This window comes from Panthera leo, chromosome C1, assembly GCF_018350215.1.
Source record: "Panthera leo isolate Ple1 chromosome C1, P.leo_Ple1_pat1.1, whole genome shotgun sequence".
In the NCBI taxonomy this organism is placed as follows: Eukaryota; Metazoa; Chordata; class Mammalia; order Carnivora; family Felidae; genus Panthera; species Panthera leo.
The window spans coordinates 131,287,616-131,307,246 of NC_056686.1; the positions used below are offsets into that span (position 1 = coordinate 131,287,616).

The following is a 19,631-nucleotide window of genomic DNA, read 5'->3' on the forward strand; positions in this document are numbered from 1 at the left end:
GAACTCTGGATCTTGATAACTTCTCCAAGTGCCTCTACTTTTCAGATTTCAGTTAGTTTATTAAATTATTATTTCCTTTTTGAGAAAATAAAAAAAAAAACTGTAGTGAATAATCCAATATTGAATTTCATAAACTAGCAGGAAATCATGAAGAAGAATTTGTCATCCTGAAAGGTCACAGATGACAATGAGCAGAGTATATGAAAGAGATGGTAAAATAAAGCGATACATGTGAAAGTACTTTATACATTCTTGGTCACTATTTATTTACTACCATTACTAATGATGAAAACAATAACATGGTGCTTGGAATGGAAACCCACATTGGAGGATAATGAAAGATTAGGTTGGAGAGAGAAAATAAATGAAAATGAAGAAGGCTCCAAATAGGAGACTGAAGAATTGAACGTTCTTTCTGTAAATAATTGAGAGTTACTTAAAATCATGGATAGAGACTGATATGTAAAAGTGTCATTGTACTAAAATAAAGAAGTGGATCGCCAAATTATAAACCAGCTTCATTCCTTTGATCTCTTCACCTTTATTTACCATTATTCCACAAGGTAGCCATCTGCTTATCATTACTTCATTCTTCTTTCTTTCACTTCTTATTCTTCACTATACTTCTGACCTCTTTCCATTAATTCTCATCTTCCAGATTTGGATTTCCCTCTCTCTTTTCAAGAAAAATACCTCATCCCTTCAAGTTTCAATATTCTTCTTACAAACTAAAGAAACAGAAGATGACAACAAAGAGGCCAGAGAGAGGACTGCCATCATCATTACAACATCTTTAGCTCCTGGCTGGGATGGTGGTACAAATGCTACCAATCGGAGAAGGAGGACTGTGTCCGGAAGATATTGTGTAGAAAAAATTAGGACATGGGGAAAGGGGCCAGCAAAGAACTGGGAAGTCAAAGGTAAGTTCAGGTTGTGAGCCCTGAACCAGAAGAAAACTGGAACCACTGACAGGACAATGGATAAATGAAAGACAAGGGAAAGAGTACATTTCAGCCAACTCATTTTAAGGTTACTTGGTGATATCTGATGAAACAGAACAGGACAGTAGGAAAGACAGTAGCTGGAAATATAAATGCCACAGTTATCAGATCCGAGGTGGTAAAGGAAGATCTCCAACAGATCATTTAGGGGTAGATGAGAATTAAGGTTTCAGTAGTGGGCACAGTGCACCAACAGGAGATCACCACATTTATGCAGCTTTGTGTTTGTAAAACTATGGATTACATCCATAATCTCCTTCCATAAAAAAGGATGTAAATTGAATTGAAAAATAATTTTTTTTCTAAAGAAATCACAATATTCTATTCTAGCATCTAATTTCCACAAAATATTTTGTGGTTTGGTTAACAAAAAATTGATAAGAAAACACATATTTATTTAAAAAAATCTCTCTTGTTCTTAGAAATTTAAGGAAAATATATAGCACATATAAAAATTTATCCTATTCTGAAGAGCTAGTAATTTGTTGGATGAGAGAAGATAAGCATACAAAAAAATTCATTACACCCAAGGCAATACATACTGGGAAAAGTATTTTTTGCTTCTTATTTTTGCTCACTTCTCCATTAGTGAAGTGTCCCTGACACCTGATTTCCGCTCAGGTCGTGATCTTGTGGTTTCTGAGTCCAAGCCCCACACTGGGCTCACACTAACAGTGTGGATCCTGGGATACTCTCTCTCTCCCTCTTTCCCACCCTCTCTCTCTCTCTTTGCCTGTCTCTCTCTCTACCTCCCTCCCTCCCTCCCCTGCTTGTGCACTATTTCTTTCTCTCTTTCTCTCTCTCTCTCTCAAAATAAATCAATAAACTTAAATAAAATAAAAATTAAAAAAAATCTTGAAGCTGTTGTTTTCTTTCTTAGTGGAGGTTACCATCTTTTTCCTGAAAAACCTTTTAACTGGTTTCTGCATTAAATATATTTTTTAAAATCTAAGAATGGAAATATAAGAGAATAAGAACCAAGAAAAAATTTGGTGGGGAAATCTAACCTAATTCAGGCTAAGAGAAAATAAGAAGGAATGCTTTAATATTCTTTCCAATGTAACTAGAAGTATGCTGTAAATTTGCAAGTTGTCAACCTAACAGAAAGGAAACTAGAAATTAAGAAGAAAAAAAAAAAAAAAAAAGAAATCAGCAGCAATATTCTGGTTGTTCCTAGTATAAGGAAACCAATACTTCATGAGAAGGGTGATTAATACATTACATATTAAAAAGGAATTGGTAAAATAAAGTACTGAAATGCCCAAGAAAAATTAGATTTGCAGATATATTAAATAAGAACTCAGGATCATAAAAACAGTATTTATGGAAATCTTTATATTTAACTAGCAAGATGTTAGGAATGAACTTCAAGAAAACAGAATCAGTTCAGCAATTCAGCAAAAGACATATTGTAAAGAATTTAGGAAGAAAGGAGTTGAGATATATAAGAAAATATGAAAAAAAAAAAACTACAGAAGATTCAAGAGAAAAAATGTTGGGGAGTCATGGCTCTAATTTGAAGCATAAAGAATACTATTATTCTTTACTTTTAAAATGTCAAGAAGAATGATCACAGGTATTGCATTCAATAGAAAGGACACATTTTAAAAAGCAGGGACTCAACTCAAAAATGATGGGAAAAAGTAACAAAAGAAGAGCAAGGAAAAAGAAATTTTATTTTCAAAGTCCAATGGTTAATGGTTAATTCATTTTTATTGAACTCTGAATGTACTAAAAGTTTTTAAAAAAGAAAGGAAGTGAATAAAATACAGAATAAATCCTTTTTTATATAAGAAAATTGGTTTAAATAAAAAAATAATCTTCAATAGCTAACAAAACCTGTATTACCTGTAATAATATAAATGCTGACAATGCTATTCGGTATACTATATGTTTCAGGAAGGTATATATTATGATCAGGTTAAATTCTCCATGTAAGAAAGCTCTATATTATCTTTAAAAAGTAAAATATACCTTTGCTTCTCACTTAAATTATAATAAACAAAGCAGGTGTGAAATACAGCAATCTTAGCAGTGAGAACTGACATAGTACTGTTAGAGTCTCTATCTGATCTGAGAACAGAAGGAGCCAATTACATTAGGAGAATTATTTTGTACCTGGTCACTTATTTTCAAATGTTGAAATATTTTAATATTGAACGTGAGTTTTTATTGATTTCATAGAACACAAAAGCAGTAAAATAAGTCAATAATTTTGTCATCTTTATCCAAAAACCCATTATGGGGCAATTCTCATGTAAAATAGGATTATAAATATATCTGAGGTAAAATTTGCTCTACTGTTTCCCCAATCAAAACATGTTCATAAATAAAATGACTATTATCATTACAACAAATTGTTATTATTTTTTAAGCCTCTCATGTCAATTACTTTGTACAAGATTCTTAAAGGAGAAAGTCACATAAATGTCTGCTAAACTTTTGCCTCTAGGCATTTTTAACAGCCAGAAGAAACAACGACAAAACAGCATTTGATATAAAAGGATGAAGTAACTTAACATTCTCTGAAAAAATATAATGCTTCTGATTGCATACTATTTTTCTAGAACTGGACTGAATATAATGTAAAACATAAAAGAAAAATCTATAACTTGATTTTTGACTTCAAGATGCTTATTTCATCAGAGAGATAAAGAATAGAAGACAGATGGAAATACAAAGCAGCAAATTAAAAATGTGGACACATATTTTCATGGACAATATATTCTAGACATAGAAAGGAGAAATAGAGAACAAACACATTTGAAAGAATATTCCCTTAAAGAAGTTGGGCTTACAAGTCTTAAAGAATATCCAGAAATTTGAGACACCTGGGTGGCTCAGTTGGTTAAGCGTCTGACTTCAGCTCTGGTCTTGAACTCATGGTTTCTGCGTTGGAGGCTCGTGTTGGGCTCTGTGCTGACAGCTCAGAGCCTGGAGACTACTTCAGATTCTGTGTTTCTCTCTATCTCTGCCCCTCCCCCACTTTCACTCCGTCTATCTTTCAAAAATAAATAAACGTTAAAAAAAAGAATATCTAGGAATTTTAGAGATTAAGAGGGGGAGGTACAATCTAAGTGGAAGGAACAAACTGATAAAATCTTATGATGTATAGGTTCTTAGCAGTCTGATGAAGCCTGTGTACCACTTATCAGAAAGTTTTAAAAAGCACAAAAACTGTAAGAAAAAAGTAAAAAAAAAAAAGTATACATGGATATAGGAATCAAATACTGTATATTGAAATGCAGTTACCAATATTAAACAAAAAAACACTTTTGGATGTAGTAATATACCTGCTTTTTATTAATGTATTTGGTAACAGATTGAGCATTGGGTCTAATGATTCTCATTGTTAAAGTAACAGTGGTTTCCAAAGCCTGAACATATATGATATTTTGAGATATCAGCAACAACTTTACCTTGATGTGAATACCTATTACTTCAAATGGAGACACATAGTTGTTGCTGATAATTAGTGTTAACTTTCAATGAGACATTAAAGAAAATAAAGGTGTAATATTTTCTCCAACAACATTCATGGGCCCCTTCAATTCTCTCCACGGACTCTCAATGTTCCGCACTCAGCTAAGTCTCTGGAGAAGATAGTGAAAAGCTGTCATTCATTAAGTACCTAATGGGTGTTGGGGCACAGTGGCAAGTACTCCAGGTTATTGTTGCAACATGCTATAATAGAGACATTGTTATCATGGACACAGATATTTGAAAGATTAGAAAAGTGAGGCTCAAGCAGTTTTATGTAGTCTGACCAGGGTCACAAACATAATGAATGACAGCTGTAGGATTAAAGTTCAAAAGTCAGGTTCCAGAGTCTCTGCTTATTTTTCCCACGGTGGAATCAGGCCTACAGATCAGCAGAACGTTCTAAATGGACACTTAGAAGATGAACACAGCCAGAGGACAGAGTTGATTTTAAGAGTAGAGGAAATTGGAAGTATGGGCCAGGACCAGACTTCTGGAGGGTTCTAAAATCTTGCAAAGAGAAATAAAAGTAAATATTTTGGACAGTACAAAAACAAGCCTTTAGGGAGGATGATGATGGAAGTAGTATTTCAGGAAGGAAGAAAACAATCTGATGGACTGTAATAATAAGGACTACAGTAATATACTCTGCTCAGAAGATTTTGGAGTAGATCTAAAATGACATATTACTATACTTAAATGCCTTATTTAAAATCAGTTGAATCCTTTGTTAATTCGCTAAAGGTGTTTTGGATTATTTTCTCAAGATCTGTTCTAAAATATAGCAAGATACACAACTCACAAAAATCAGAAAAGCACTTGGTATTCTTCAGCCTAATGAAACACACATCTACTTACCAACACTTGTGCAACTTTCACCATCCACATCCAGCTTCCACCCTTCATAGCATGAGCACTTGACTGTGTGCTTGTGCTGCTCACACACTTGACTGCACTTCAGATGATTGCTACAATAATCTATAATTTCACACGTTTTATTGTCTTTGCTTAGTCGAAGTCCTTCAGGGCAGGAACAGACAATTCCTCTTCCAGGCACAACAGAACAGTGATTGCTACAGCCTCCATTGTTTAGTGAACATTCATCTATAAAAAGAGGGGAACAGATTACAGAGCATTATCAATTGTTTTGCTCAATTAAATACTAATCATTGAACTCCATTCTCTAAGGCTGAAATTACAGCAAGGATATTATAAATGAATAGAGAAAAGCTGCCTGGATTTTTTTTCAGGGATTGGGGTAAGCATGATAAAATATTTCATCGAATAACCAAACCCTATATGATAGGAACTGGGAATGGAAGGTTTTCATTTCTATAAAACTATAGAGTACACTTTGTTTTACTCCATAGATGTAAAGTGTGTTCAATGTTTCTATTATTACTGGAAAGATTATTCTGAGACTTTCAACAGTTACACCAAACCATTGCTAAGTTCTCCCCAAAGGACATACATTGATCTGAAACTTTGACTTATCTCAGTGCTTATAAACAGGCATACACATATATGTGTAATATATACATATAATATAATGTTATATATATATATATACATATATATATTTCTACATCTATAGTCTGATTCATAATGATAATGCAGGATGGGTTAGTTTGCTCTTTACTGGTTAAAGCCATTTATTTAATTATCCATTCTACCCTATATATTGGGTATTATGATTAATTCAAAGAGGCCATGAAAGCATAGCAAATAATATACATACACACAAAAAAGTAGACTTGATATTTTGAGTGAAATACTAAGCAACTAGTATTTATTACATGGATAATATGATCGGTTTATAAAGAGAGAGACCATTTTTTTTGTAGTACTTATAACTGAAAATTGCATTAGATGTATTTCAGATTCTATTACATCATGAAATTGTAAGCTCCATGAAGGCATACAAAATATCTGTTCTATTCAGCCTTGTATATCTAATAGATAGCACAGTGCCTTGGACAAATATTAGCATATTAATATTTGTTGAATTATCAAAAAAAAATGAGGCAGCACACAGCTGTCCCAACATTGAGCCAGTTCTTGTCCCGTTGGGAAAATTTCAAGATGATGTAATTATGTCCTTGATGAAAATAGCACATAATTGTTTTTTCAACCATACTATTACCTATCCCTATGTATTGTTAGGTGCATAGGAATAAGGTTAAAAGAAACTTTGCCTTCCTTTGCTTTAAAAATATTTTAAGCAGTTTTCAAAGCCTATTTAATTAGTTGTTTTTTGAGATATGCTGAAAGAGAATGTTGTTCACTGACTGGCAAACTGCGGCAACATTTACTTATATACCTCAAATGTTTCCAGCTGTCTATGAAAATGTATTTAGTTCAAAAATTGAGCTTAAATATAACACTTTAAAAATATTTTCTGCGTTTTCTAAAGTTCTATATGGATCAACTGTTCTTCATACTATTTGCCACCATAAAAGGTTACAGTAATAAGAAAAGGAAGATGATTATATTAACTATTTTTGGTAAGAATTCAAGTTTACTATTATTTTAGAAGAAAAAAATAGATTCATTTAGCTCCTCCAAATATGTTTGTTCATCTACAATCGTAATCATTTCAAAACAATAGTCATTTTAAAGTATTTGCCCCATTTTTGTTCAATTGACATTCTTTTTCAAGAGAATTATGGCAAAGAAAAGTCATCATACCCAGCAGGTGAGAAACAATTGTTACAGTTCTTGTAGTTTATTTCCAATATGACTGTTCTTGTAGTACTGAAATGTCTCTTTCTGATGCTATGTGTGGAATTAAGTCATAGATTTAAAAAAAATAAAATTTACATTGAAATCTAAAATTGAATATATAAATATATATATTATAATAAATCTAAATTATAAATCTAAAATTGAATATATAAATATAATAAATATATAAATATATTTGTTTGGCTAGTCCCTTGTTAATTCCTCCTTCACCCTAAACCTGTCATCAAATCCTGCAACTTTCTTTCACATTTTTTATTACCTAAAAAAGAATTTCTCGTTGACCTAACTCTAGTCAGTTTCTTCAGAGCCCTCTGTTCGACTAGTCTTCAACAATGGCTTATAAAAACTGCAGTCCCTTAGTACAAATAATTTCAATTCTACTCTCCTCCCCAACCATACCCCTCCAACCACAGAAGAAGAGACTCCAAAAAACACTAGCATAGTTTCTAACAACTCAGGCAGCCTCCCTAGCAGGACTCCAGCCCTGCTTAAAGTGCCTGCTTAAGGAAGCTCTATGCTGCCAGGAGAGTTTACTTTTTGTTCCAGACAAAACCTGGTGGTAGGCAGATAGGTCCCTGAACCCCATTTTAGAACAGTTACTTTAGAAAGCTTGTGAGTATAAGTCCTTTTTCTTCACCTTTAAGATGCAAATCTTCCACCACCAGAACTGTCTTCTTAAGGACCTGAGAAATATCTTTGAAATGCAAACATTCAAGCAGATAACTCTCTCACTCTTGTTCCCAGTTGTGTGCACCTTGTTCTGACTTATACCACTGTCTCAAGTCAAAGATCTGAGAAATGTATTTCTCCTCTGGGATAAGTACCAATTAACAAAACCAGATGACTCAGTCACAGGGACCAGCCACCTTACCGCCTCCCAGGTGCTTTCCCTTAGCAGACTCCAGCCTTCAAAATGCCTCTAGTCTTTTGTTTCAGTGATTTCAGTTCACGCTGAATATTCTTCCCCATTGCAATAGTTAATGCTGAATAAAAATCTATCCTTATCACTTCAACTAGTGTCCAGCTTGGTTCATCTTTGACATATCTTTATACCAAGGATCAACAGTTAACTTTGTTCTTGAATGATTCAAGATTTTTCTCATTTGCTTTCTAAATGGATATACTTTTCCCCTTGAAGTCATTTGAAAATCTCCCTGAGAAAATAATCTCTTCACTAGGATTAGGAGACTTATTTTACTGAGTGCTCCTTTTCTGTTTTGTTTGTTTGTTTATCATTTGCTTTATAAATCAGATTTATTTGGAGGGAACAAAACAAAGCAAAAAACACCTTGCCACCCAAAGGATAGGATTTTTCCATTTCAGGCAATTACCCAAGTATTAAGTCTATAGATTACCAAGTCATTTTCATGCAATATATTATTGTACAAATTTTACATGTATTGAGGAACAGGACACGAATCACTCCTATTTCCTCTTTAACAGGGGACGGGGTATGGGAGGATTAAAAGAAAAACAGCTTTTTTTGAGGGGCACCTGGATGGCTCAGTTGGTTAAACATCTGACTCTTGATTTAGGCTCAGGTCATGATCTCACCTTTTCTGAGTTCAAGGCCTTCTAGGATTCTGTCTCTCTCCCCCTTTCTCTCTGCCCCTCCCATGTTCTAAACAAACAAACAAACAAACTTTAAAAGAAAACAAACAAAAAATAGCTTTTGTGAATACAACTATTTGGAAGAAATAGACATGAAGAGGAAAAACCTACATTTTCATCATCTATACCAAATGGTTAAAAAAAAAAAAAAAAAACAACACACAACTCTTTCAGCTTTGGGTATCTCTCTCAAAAAATACATTCCCTAGCTACTAATCAACCCAGGCCCATTATTTAAAGTTAAATCACTGGGTATATATATTTTCTTATCTCCACTGGGTAAATGTCCATTATGCTCATTATGATACAAAACTCATAAACCAAAAACCCTGTCCAGCTAGACAGGATCTACCCTACGACTGATAGGCATGGGCCTTGAAAATAAGAGACCAAGGTGCCATTTCTCCACAGGTACCAATATTGCCTATAAGGATACATATACTGAGCTATAATACAAAGGTACATGTAAAAGAAGATAGGGAAAGGAGGACCATACAAGGCAATTCAATCCTTTGAGCATCATTTGATTTTTTTTTCATTTCCCTAACTTTCCTCCAACTTCACCTCATGAAGGGGAGAGTATATGACTTCATTATGCCATAGTGCTATAAGCAGGATAGAAATGTCTTTTTCATCTTCTTTGATACGTCCACACCCAACTTTATTATAAACTCTTTCACTCCTGTAATCTTTTGAAATGTTTGAGCAAGATTCCTAAGTTGATGAATATAGTGACTTAAAAGCAAGAATTTTCTGTTTTGAAGTAGACAAATAAATTCAGAAGAAATCTCCATTGCTTTTTTATAATACTAATTTAGAGAGCAGAGGATAGGAAAATAAGGCTGTGTTTTCATAATATTCTTCTCATTTTTCTTAATGACTATATTTTCTCTTCTTCATCTTTTTTTTTTTTTTTACTTCATTTGACCTGAAGGGTGAAAAAAGATGGAAAAGCACTAATTTCTTTCAATACTTTAAGAGCACCTGGCATTATTACTATGACTTCCTATAAATATCATCAACTCCTTTTTGTTATGAGGAATCTGACATTTCCAGAAATTAAGTTACCTGCCTAGGTGAGTTAATTGAAGAACTGAAGAAAAGAATTTAAACCTGCTAATGTCTCTCTTCTTCTATATTTACATATTCTCAGTTTAAAGAGTATTGATAGTTTTCTTCTTTCAGAATTCCTCTTACAACCTTCACGAGCAAACCTCACATTTTGTAATACAAGAGATACTTCAATCCACCAATCTCCTTCATAAAGGAGAATAAGCTGGGAGAAGAAGTAAATACAGATAAACTAAATCTGTCACCCTGTATTTGTTATTTAATTTCAGTGGGGTTTTTTTGGAGGGGGAGTGTGGGTGGGGGTTGAAACATCTAGTTTAAATTTAGCATCACTGAATGAAGACTGTTGCATTTACTGTTTCAAGATTATTTTACAGAATCACAGACTTTTTGGAAGAAATGACATTTATCACATAAATTTAAAACATAATAATTTTTTCTGTATCACTCTCTACTAATGTTTAATTCAGATCAAAATATGATAACGTTAAGCTTAAATGTCGTTGTCTTTTCTATTTTCAATTAGGAAGCTTCATCATTTCCTAAAGTCATTTTCTCACAGTCCCCAGTCATCTCATTATTATTATCATTCTGTAAATTCTTCTTCATTACTCTATTGATGTCACCTTCAGTATTATCTAGAAAACATATTTTGAAAATCTCCTTGCTAAATGTCTGATCTCCCCACAGAGAAGGAAATGTAATTTTCTTTACATGTTCTGGTCGGTATAAAAAGACAACTAGTCAAAAGTGATTTCAAAGTTCAAAAGCTATCTATCAGATTGAAAGCACCATTTTAACTAGATAAAGCATACCAAAGAAAGCTATTGCAAGAGGACTAAAAATTTCAGAGAAAATTTTATAAACTTGAATAATATTCAATTGATTTCATGACTCAATCTCTTCCTTTCCTCTTTTTTAACACTTCTATTGTTAAGAATTATAAGGTATGATAAATCCATTGGCTGGTAGTAAACTGCATCCCATAGGTCAGTAATAAGAAGGTTCTTTTGTTCTGAATGACAAAAAATAATCAGTTTAATTGTGGAAATAACACTAACCATTCAGAGATCTAAATGATGAGCTCAACTATACAATTAAGTTGGTTGGATACAAGCCAACCTTTTCTGCTTTATTTTTGAAATTTTTGATCATATTTTTAAAACTTTTAATAGATTTATAGTCCCTGAAAAAGAGATAGGGTTCAACGCTAAAAGTTACATGTAAAGGAAATAAATGGAAGGAAGGTATGCCACTATAATAATTATCAGCAAGTGGACTAAACATTTCTAGTATCTACAGAGAAGCACATCAGTGAAACATGCAATACCGCAGAGATCGCCTTCATCAGACCCATCAGGACAATCCCTTCTCCCATTGCAGAGTTTCTCTGGCTGTAAGCAGGCTGAAGTGTCATTAGCACAAGGGTATTTGGGTGGTCCACATAAAAAACTGTCACAGTCATCTTCATCTGACTGATCTTCACAATCGATATCTCCATCACATATCCATGCTTTGTTGATGCATCTCCCTTAAGGAAACAGAAACATCATCCATTTGATTGTTGCAATTAAGTCACTGTAATAATGAGTACTCACCACTGTCTTTAGTCAGAAGAAGTACTTGCTATTAGCAAGAAATGTATTGGCTGATAGTTTGACAATTTATTTTAATGAAGGCATTTGAACAGTTCTTACCCTACTTGTTAAAATGATCTTAGCATTAAAGCCGTAATATTTTCCTTGCTTTCAAGTTATTGTCTGACCCTATTTAAAAAAAAATATTCTGTGGGGCACCTGGGTGGCTCAGTTGGTTAAGCCTCTGACTTCGGCTCAGGTCATGATCTCACTGTCCATGACTTCGAGCCCCAAGTTGGGCTCTGTGCTGACAGCTCAGAGCCTGGAGCCTGCTTCAGCTTCTCCGTCTCCCCCTCTCTCTGCCCCTCCCCTGCTCATGCTCTGTCTGTCTCTCTCTCTCTCAAAAATAAAGATTTTTAAAAAATTAAAAAAAAATTCTGTGACTAATTGAAAGTTTAATTATAATACTTAAAAAAGTTTATACAAACATTTGTATATAAGTCCCTTTCAGAATCCTAAATTCTGGAAAATGTTATCAGTCTTTTGCAACTCTAAACTTAAGCAAATATTTTATTCCACAGGAGAAAATGTCCTTCTGTTTATATTTATAAGCTTAGGACCTCAACTCCTCCTCATAACTAGGTATGTATATTCCCTCTCATAAAAGGACATAAGTGTTATCAAATATTTTAGTAGCTAAGGTACTAAATATATACAGATTTTATGGAAATATGTTTTTCTTTATTGACTTTGAAAGAAAAAATGATTAATGTTTAGCCAGCTTTTAAAAAAATAATATGAAATACATAGAAAGCAAAAGCCACTGTCTATGTAAACCTTTTTTTTTTCTTAATATAAATTATTCCTCCTTTCCAGAATGTCTACATTTTTCTCCTAATTAATTTATCTTTTCTGGATTATGCAATGTTAAGGTATAGTGTGAATTAAAAATGTACCTGAAGATAAATGCTAATTATTAGCAGACTATATACCCACAATTCATAAAATGAGTAGGGAAAATGTAAAAGAAATGAAAAATATTAGACTGCATATGTCAAAAGAGTCTTTATATATTCAGAAGTCTGCTTCAACCTTAATTTTAAAGTAATTAAAGTATTGGTGAAAGGATTTTGCATTTGTAGAAATATATAAATAAGTTTCTATACTATTAGGTCAAATAAGAAAAAAACACAAATTATAAGTTCCATAGTTAATATAAACGCATTTCATAATAAACATTAATTATAAATGAAAATATTCTTAAAATAGAAAATGATGGATACTTCACTGATCAATTTAATGTAAATGGAGACACATTATAAATTTTTGACTTAACATCATCAATAAAACTAATGATATTATTTATATTGTTTTGGAAAGACTATCTAATATCATTAGATAACAGAAATAAATGAGGTATAAAATTAGAAGTGTATCATTACATGAAGTTAATATAATCATATAATTGTAAAATCAATAAAAATGAATTAAGAACTGTAAGAAACTAAGAATTCAAAAAATTTGACAGCAAGTTTCAAATATTATACAAAAGGTCCATAGATTTCATACCTAAAAACAGACTATAGTAGAAGAAAAGATGGATTTAAAAATCCACCATAAAATACAGTATTTGGGCTAAACGACACCAGAATTGTATAGAATTTATATGAAAAATTTTAAGAGTCTTCAAAGAAACCCAAAAGAAGACTTGGATAAAGATACAGTTTTGTTTTGGAGAAGATTTGTTCCCATAAAATTATTTGTCCCCAGATTAATACAATCCCAATAAAATAGGAACAATATTATTACAAACCTAAGAGAAATAAAATTGCAAATATCATTGCAGTCTTCAAAAAAAGAGAGGATAATTGATGTAGGAACTGTTAATGCCAACCGTTTAGAAGTATTTTAAAATAACAGTAGTCAAAACATTTTTAACAGAATATCAATCAAGATATCAACAACTGAGTAGGATAGATATATAACATAATCATTTACATAGTATATAGTTTTAATATATAAAATTGGCTGTTCGAATAGTAGAGATAATGGAAATACAAGTTTGATGATGTTAGGAACATTGCTTAGCCACCTGGAGAAAAAAAAAATAAAGCTAATACTTGATCCTTACATTAAAATATATTCTCAGTATATCAAAGAAGTAAGCATTTCATAATAACAATGATAAATACACACATGTTATAGAATAAGATAGATATTAAAATAACAAAAACTTGAAATGTTTATTACACAAACCCAGAAAACATAAAGGACAAATTGATAAACTCAATTTCATCAATATTTTTGATTCCACATTGCAACAATATAATCCATACACAAATTCAACACAAAGTGGTAAACCAGAAAAAATATTTTATTTGGAAAAAAGGACATTTTTTTAAATACAAAAGGGATCTTACAAATAAAATAAAGATGAATATACCAATATGAGTGCAAGATTCACAATGGATCAATAATGACTTACAAACATAAGATGATCAAAAATACCTTTCAATATAAAGTAAGCTAAAATGGCAATATGATACCTTTTTTCCTCTACCAGATTGGTTTAGATGAAAAACTTGGATAATACAAGGATAGATTTAACAAGGGTGTAACATCCCCAATGTTGATGAGTCTGCAAACTGGGACAATCTGTCTGTAGGGAAATATTATGAATTGCAGCAAATAAAAAGTGCAGCAACTCTTCACCACAGTAATTTTAATTTTAGAATTTTTTTCATTAATACATTTGCCCAAATGCACAAAGGTCCTATACAAAAGCATGTGCTGCCGCTTTGGATATATTAGCAAAAGACTGACAAAAACTTAAATCAAAATCGCAAGACTGGTGACATCACTTACAATGCATCCACACATTGAAGTTGTACACTTGAGTGAAAAAGAGTGAGACAATCCTGCCTAATATAAAACAATCTCCAAAACTTACCAATAAAAAAGGCACAAAATCTAGTGTTTTCTTGCATGGTAAAATATATTTATCAAGGACTATATTTCCATACACATATCAGTATACCCATATAGACAGGTTTGTCTCTATGTGAGTTCTTTCTGGGGGAGGTTATGTAATAGCTAACAGTCATTGCCTCTGGTGAGGAAGAGGTACAGGAAATCTAGAATAGGAGAGCAGGATTTTTCAATGAATCCTTTTGTGCTACTTATTTCCCTTCTACCATATTTCTGCATAACTAGTCCAAAAACAAAAACAAAACCAAAAACAAAACTTAGCTCATTTTTAAAATGATGGTGATAAAATGTACATACATGTGCCATAAAATTTGATAGTTTCTATGAATGTATTTTATGAAAATTCTATGTTGAGGTTGCTCTGTGACTTACACTTCCCTTGGAATTATAGGAAATATAAGAAAATCCTAAGAACCATTCCCTGCCACCAAGGAGTTTATAATCTAGTTAGCAAGACAAAGTCAATACATAACATATAATTTTAGTCTAAAGTATGGCATTCTGTACTTGAATATTAAATTGTAGGCATTCATCTGAAAGTACCATAGAATGAAAGGAGAGCTCAAGAGTAATGCAGTAATTTCTATTGCTGTTGCCCCCCCCCCCCAAAATGTCACTAATACATCATGATATTCTTAACTACTGACTCCAGCATAACCTTAGAATTGTTTCAAAAAACCTGTCCATAAACCATTATCAATCTTTTAGAGTCAGAACAGCAGTAAAACCTATTTGCTATTCATGATCTAAATGTTGCCTGGAAAAGGTAAAGAAAAATCGTATTCAAATGAGTATTAATTTTAACTCAGATTATGCTACCAGACACATAAATACATATGGTTACATTTCTTAGATAAAATTTACAAGTTTAAATAGCTCTCTACTCTCTCCAATTTTGTAGGGGAGGTTTGAAATGTAATTGCTTGTCCCTTTCTTATTTGTTTGGTTTTAATTTGGTTTTAATTCTTACAAAAATGTAGGTAAGAGGGTATACAAGGTTATGGGTAAAACCTAACAGCAAATGATCTTAGTAAGTATGCTTAAAGAATGTTGATTTTTACTTGATTCATATTAAGACAAATCCTCACATAGTCATCATTGGGTGCAATATTTTGAAAGAATAAATATTACAGATTTCTTATTTAAGGTTCCTCCTTTATACATAAGAACCTTGAGACTTAGGGAAAATTTGTATTATGAAAATGAAATACAGATAAGTAATATTAAAATATGTGATAGAAATTATAAATACCCAATATCTAAAAACCCCAAATCTTTAAAAATAATTTATAATGTTCATACTTAAGTTCAAATAACTAAGTCAATTACTTTGCCTTTACTAATTATACTTTAAAAATATGTTACATGATGAAAATAATATTAGGAGTTTATTACTGAGTTTTACATAATCTTTTCTGATCTACTTATAATGTTTTAAACTTGATTACTATGTGTGCAAGAATGTTAGGGAAACTGTGGTTTTGCCCTCTGAGCAAAGAGAATAACAGTAGCCAAGTAACAAAGTAGCAACAACAGAAATAACAATCATCATCTTGGTATCATGACAATTAGAGAAATCACACACATGTGCAAACATAAACACACATACACACACGCACACACACACACACACACACACACACACACACTCAGGATATTATAAGGACTGTTTTATTTATGTTACCTTGAAATATACAGTTTAGGATAAAAGCCAGCACAGAGTCAACACATATAGGGAAATTAAGAGTTTCTGGAATCATTAGAAAATGTGATGATTTTCCAAAATAAATTTATATGATCAATTCTAGAGTTTCTCTGTTAAACTGTTTTGTCCATTAAAAAAATAGATTTATCATTTTGTAAAATGCTTGATATATTTTTATCTTAATAAAAGACATTATATGTTATAAAAGAATAATTGTTATCCTGGGATCTGATTGGCAGTTAATATTAAGAATATGGGAATGAAGAGCAATGAATCATTGAGAACATCCAAGTGAATTTTCTCAATAACAGAATGTCATTTTGAATACTGGTCTTTGAATTGTAATCGTTAAATAAAAAATTATACTACTAACCTTCAATACTACATACACATTTATCTATTTCTCTAACAATATTTGGCTTCAATTCAATTCAGTAATTATTTTTGAGTATAATATGTTTGCCTAGCTACTGAACGATGTAGAAAGATAGGAAAGACAATTTTCTGACCTTGTGGAGTAATAAGTCTAGTACTGATAAACGTTCTACTATTGAGCATATAAAAATGGAATAAGAACAGCCATATAGCAATCAGAGAGTGAGATGGAATTTCAGAAACAGAAAATATATAGGACTGGTTTGAAAAAAAAAAGATTTACTGAGATGTTATTGGGAAAGGTTTCGAAGTGTGGCAGTGAATATTACATACGGAAACAGGAAAACAATTCATATAGACAGCTGCCTCAAGTGTACAGTTTTAATGTTCAAATATATACACTCTGCAAAACAAAAAGTAAAGAAGAAAGAGAGATAATTTAATAGCACACTGATTACTCTTGCTACTCAACAGGAATATGTCAGGGCATGGGGGTGGAGGTAAATCAATTCTTTCTTAATTTGGTCTTCTTTCCATTTATGAGGGAAAACACTGTAACAATTTTGCATGTATATTCTTTATGCTAAAAGTTATTTTCTTAATAGCACAGTTGTATGTACAGATTTTTATCAGAACTATATACACAGAACCACATATACTGAGTATAATAGTTGATTTTCAATGGCCATTTTGAATACAGGGTGTTTTAGCTTTATTTGCTGAATCTAATCCACACATAACATGCAATTCCTATGTAAATTCATAAAGTCAAGAAAGGGCGGGACTTGCTCCAGAAGCAATAATAAGGTAGTTTGAAGTCACAGTTTATGAAATGTTGATGGTTAATTCACGAAGTGTTTCATATTCTTATAAAAATGGAGGACCACTGAAAGATTTTGAGAAAGTATGTACTCAGGTCAGTTTATGAGGTAAGAGGGAGCCAAAGCTGTGTGTAGAATGGATTGAAGCTACTTATTGTCAGGGAAAGACAGAGTAGGCCACACAGTGGTCTAAGTGACAGATAATAAAGGCTTATCATACACTATGATATGTGAGTGGAAAGAGTGGAATGGGTGATGGTAGAGAAATTGTAGAGGTGGATTCAACAGGACCTGAAAAAATGATTGCAAGTTAGAATGTCAAAAGGTACTTTCTGTTTTAAATCCAAATGTTTAGGAAATTGAAGACGTTTCATTTTTTATCCTAGAAGATTGGAGAATTTGAAGAGGCTTGAAGGATGTTTAAAGTTTAGGTTTTTAGTTGCAATTTTTAAATTTTTAAAATTTTTAAAAATTTAAAAATTTTTTAAAAGTTTATTTTATTAATTTATCTATCTATATATTTATTTATTTTGGGAGAGAGAGAGAGAGAGAGAGAGAGAGAGAGAAAGCACAAGCAGGGGAAGAACAGAGAAAGAAGGAGAGGGAGAGAGAATCCCAAGCAGGCCTCACTCTCTTAGCACAGAACCAGATGTAGGGCTCAAACCCACGAACCATGAGATCACAACCTGAGCCGAAATCAAGAGTCAGACGCTTAACTGACTGAGCCACCCAGAGGCCCTGAAGATATTTCTAAAAAAAAAAAAAATAGAGAAATGCGGAAAAATTTCTGACTTCAGAGAAAAAGTGAGATGTGCAGCATAGCATAGGAAAACAACAGGTTTGAAGCATGGAGTGATTTCCAGTGATGGAGATTTGGGAGACATTTATCTAGAAGTGATACTTAAAACTTTGGGAACAGAAAGAGATTGCTGTGGATACCTTCTTTGCAGAAAGATGAGAAGGAGCAAAACAAAGAAATTAAGAGAAAAATCTCCACAATTTCTGAAACATTTTAGGCATTCAAGAAGTATTTTTTAACTTAAATCTAAGAGGCAGGCATGGAAAAGTGAACTAAAAAAAAGAGAATATAAATGGTAAGTGAATAGAGGACAATCCACTATAAGACTTCATAAGAAAAGGTTTCAAGGACAGGACATTTTGACCCTGCAGAAAAAGGTCAAATGTTACAGAGAAAGAGATCAAAGTGCAGTATTAGTCAAAGGTTGGGGTGCCTGACTAGCTCAGTCAGTGAAGCAGGTGACCCTGATCTCAGGGTTGTGGGTTCAAGCCCCGCAGTGGGTGTAGAGAATACTTAAAAATATATTTAACAATCTTAAAAAAAATAATCAAAATATCATTCATCAAGATCATATTGTGTAATAGGTACTTACTGTATGTTCTATTCTAATTATTATTACTATTATTATTATTATTATATCATTATCAACATCATCATTTTACATATTAGAAAATTGAAACTTAGAGGTTTGGCAATTTATCTGAACTCTCGTTACTGAATGGAAGAGGAGGACTCAAGACACAGAAGAGTATGGACTGTGAAATCACCCCCGGTGACCACCAAAACAGCAATTTCCATCAAAGGTTGAGATAGGGTGTTAGATTGCAAAAGGTGAATGAATGATTGAATGATAAGTAAGACAACTAGGTACACCACAAAAGATTATTTCATGAAGAGAAGGAGGAAGATAGGAAATTTTAATAAAATTAATAAAAATGATTCTGAGGTTATTGGACTAGGCATTTTATAGAGAGGAATAAAAATTAATAAAGAAAAGTCCTCTGAGCAAAAATATTTTCTTCTTCACATATAGGATTGAAGAGAAAAAATAGATAGCATACAGCAACATGTTTAAAACTGCCACTGGGAGAATCAAAAGAGAATTATCTAAGTTTCATAAGAAGCAATATGCTAAGTATTTTACTAGCTCTATAACACATAGACAGTGGAGAGCTCACCACATTTTTTTCATCAAAAATAAATAAAACAATTCTATAAGGTTGGTTATATATGGGGGATAGAGAGGAAAGTGCTGTATTTAGAAATTCTGCATATGCAATTCATCATATAATTTCAATAAAATCACTATTCCACTGTAGGAAATGTTTGGTCCTAATTATTCAGATTGCTTTTAAATAATGATTAAATTAACCATTTCACTTTGTTTCTACTGAGACAACAATGGGGGAGGAAAACAAAACAATGTAATCATGGAAAAGAGTAATACTTTGCCATTCA

The 19,631-nt window shown here is 32.3% G+C and overlaps 1 protein-coding gene across 1 annotated transcript in view; it reads right to left on the minus strand.

Annotated features, from left to right (window-relative positions):
- The window catches only part of LRP1B (LDL receptor related protein 1B), a 1,882,572-nt gene that overhangs the window by 632,925 nt on the left and 1,230,016 nt on the right, over positions 1-19,631 (minus strand). Inside the window, exons 22-23 of the mRNA XM_042948663.1 lie at positions 11,239-11,439; positions 5,340-5,585 (exon numbers count right to left, since the gene is read on the minus strand). Coding sequence (XP_042804597.1) covers positions 5,340-5,585; positions 11,239-11,439 — 447 coding nt within the window. The remainder of the gene's footprint in view (positions 1-5,339; positions 5,586-11,238; positions 11,440-19,631) is intronic.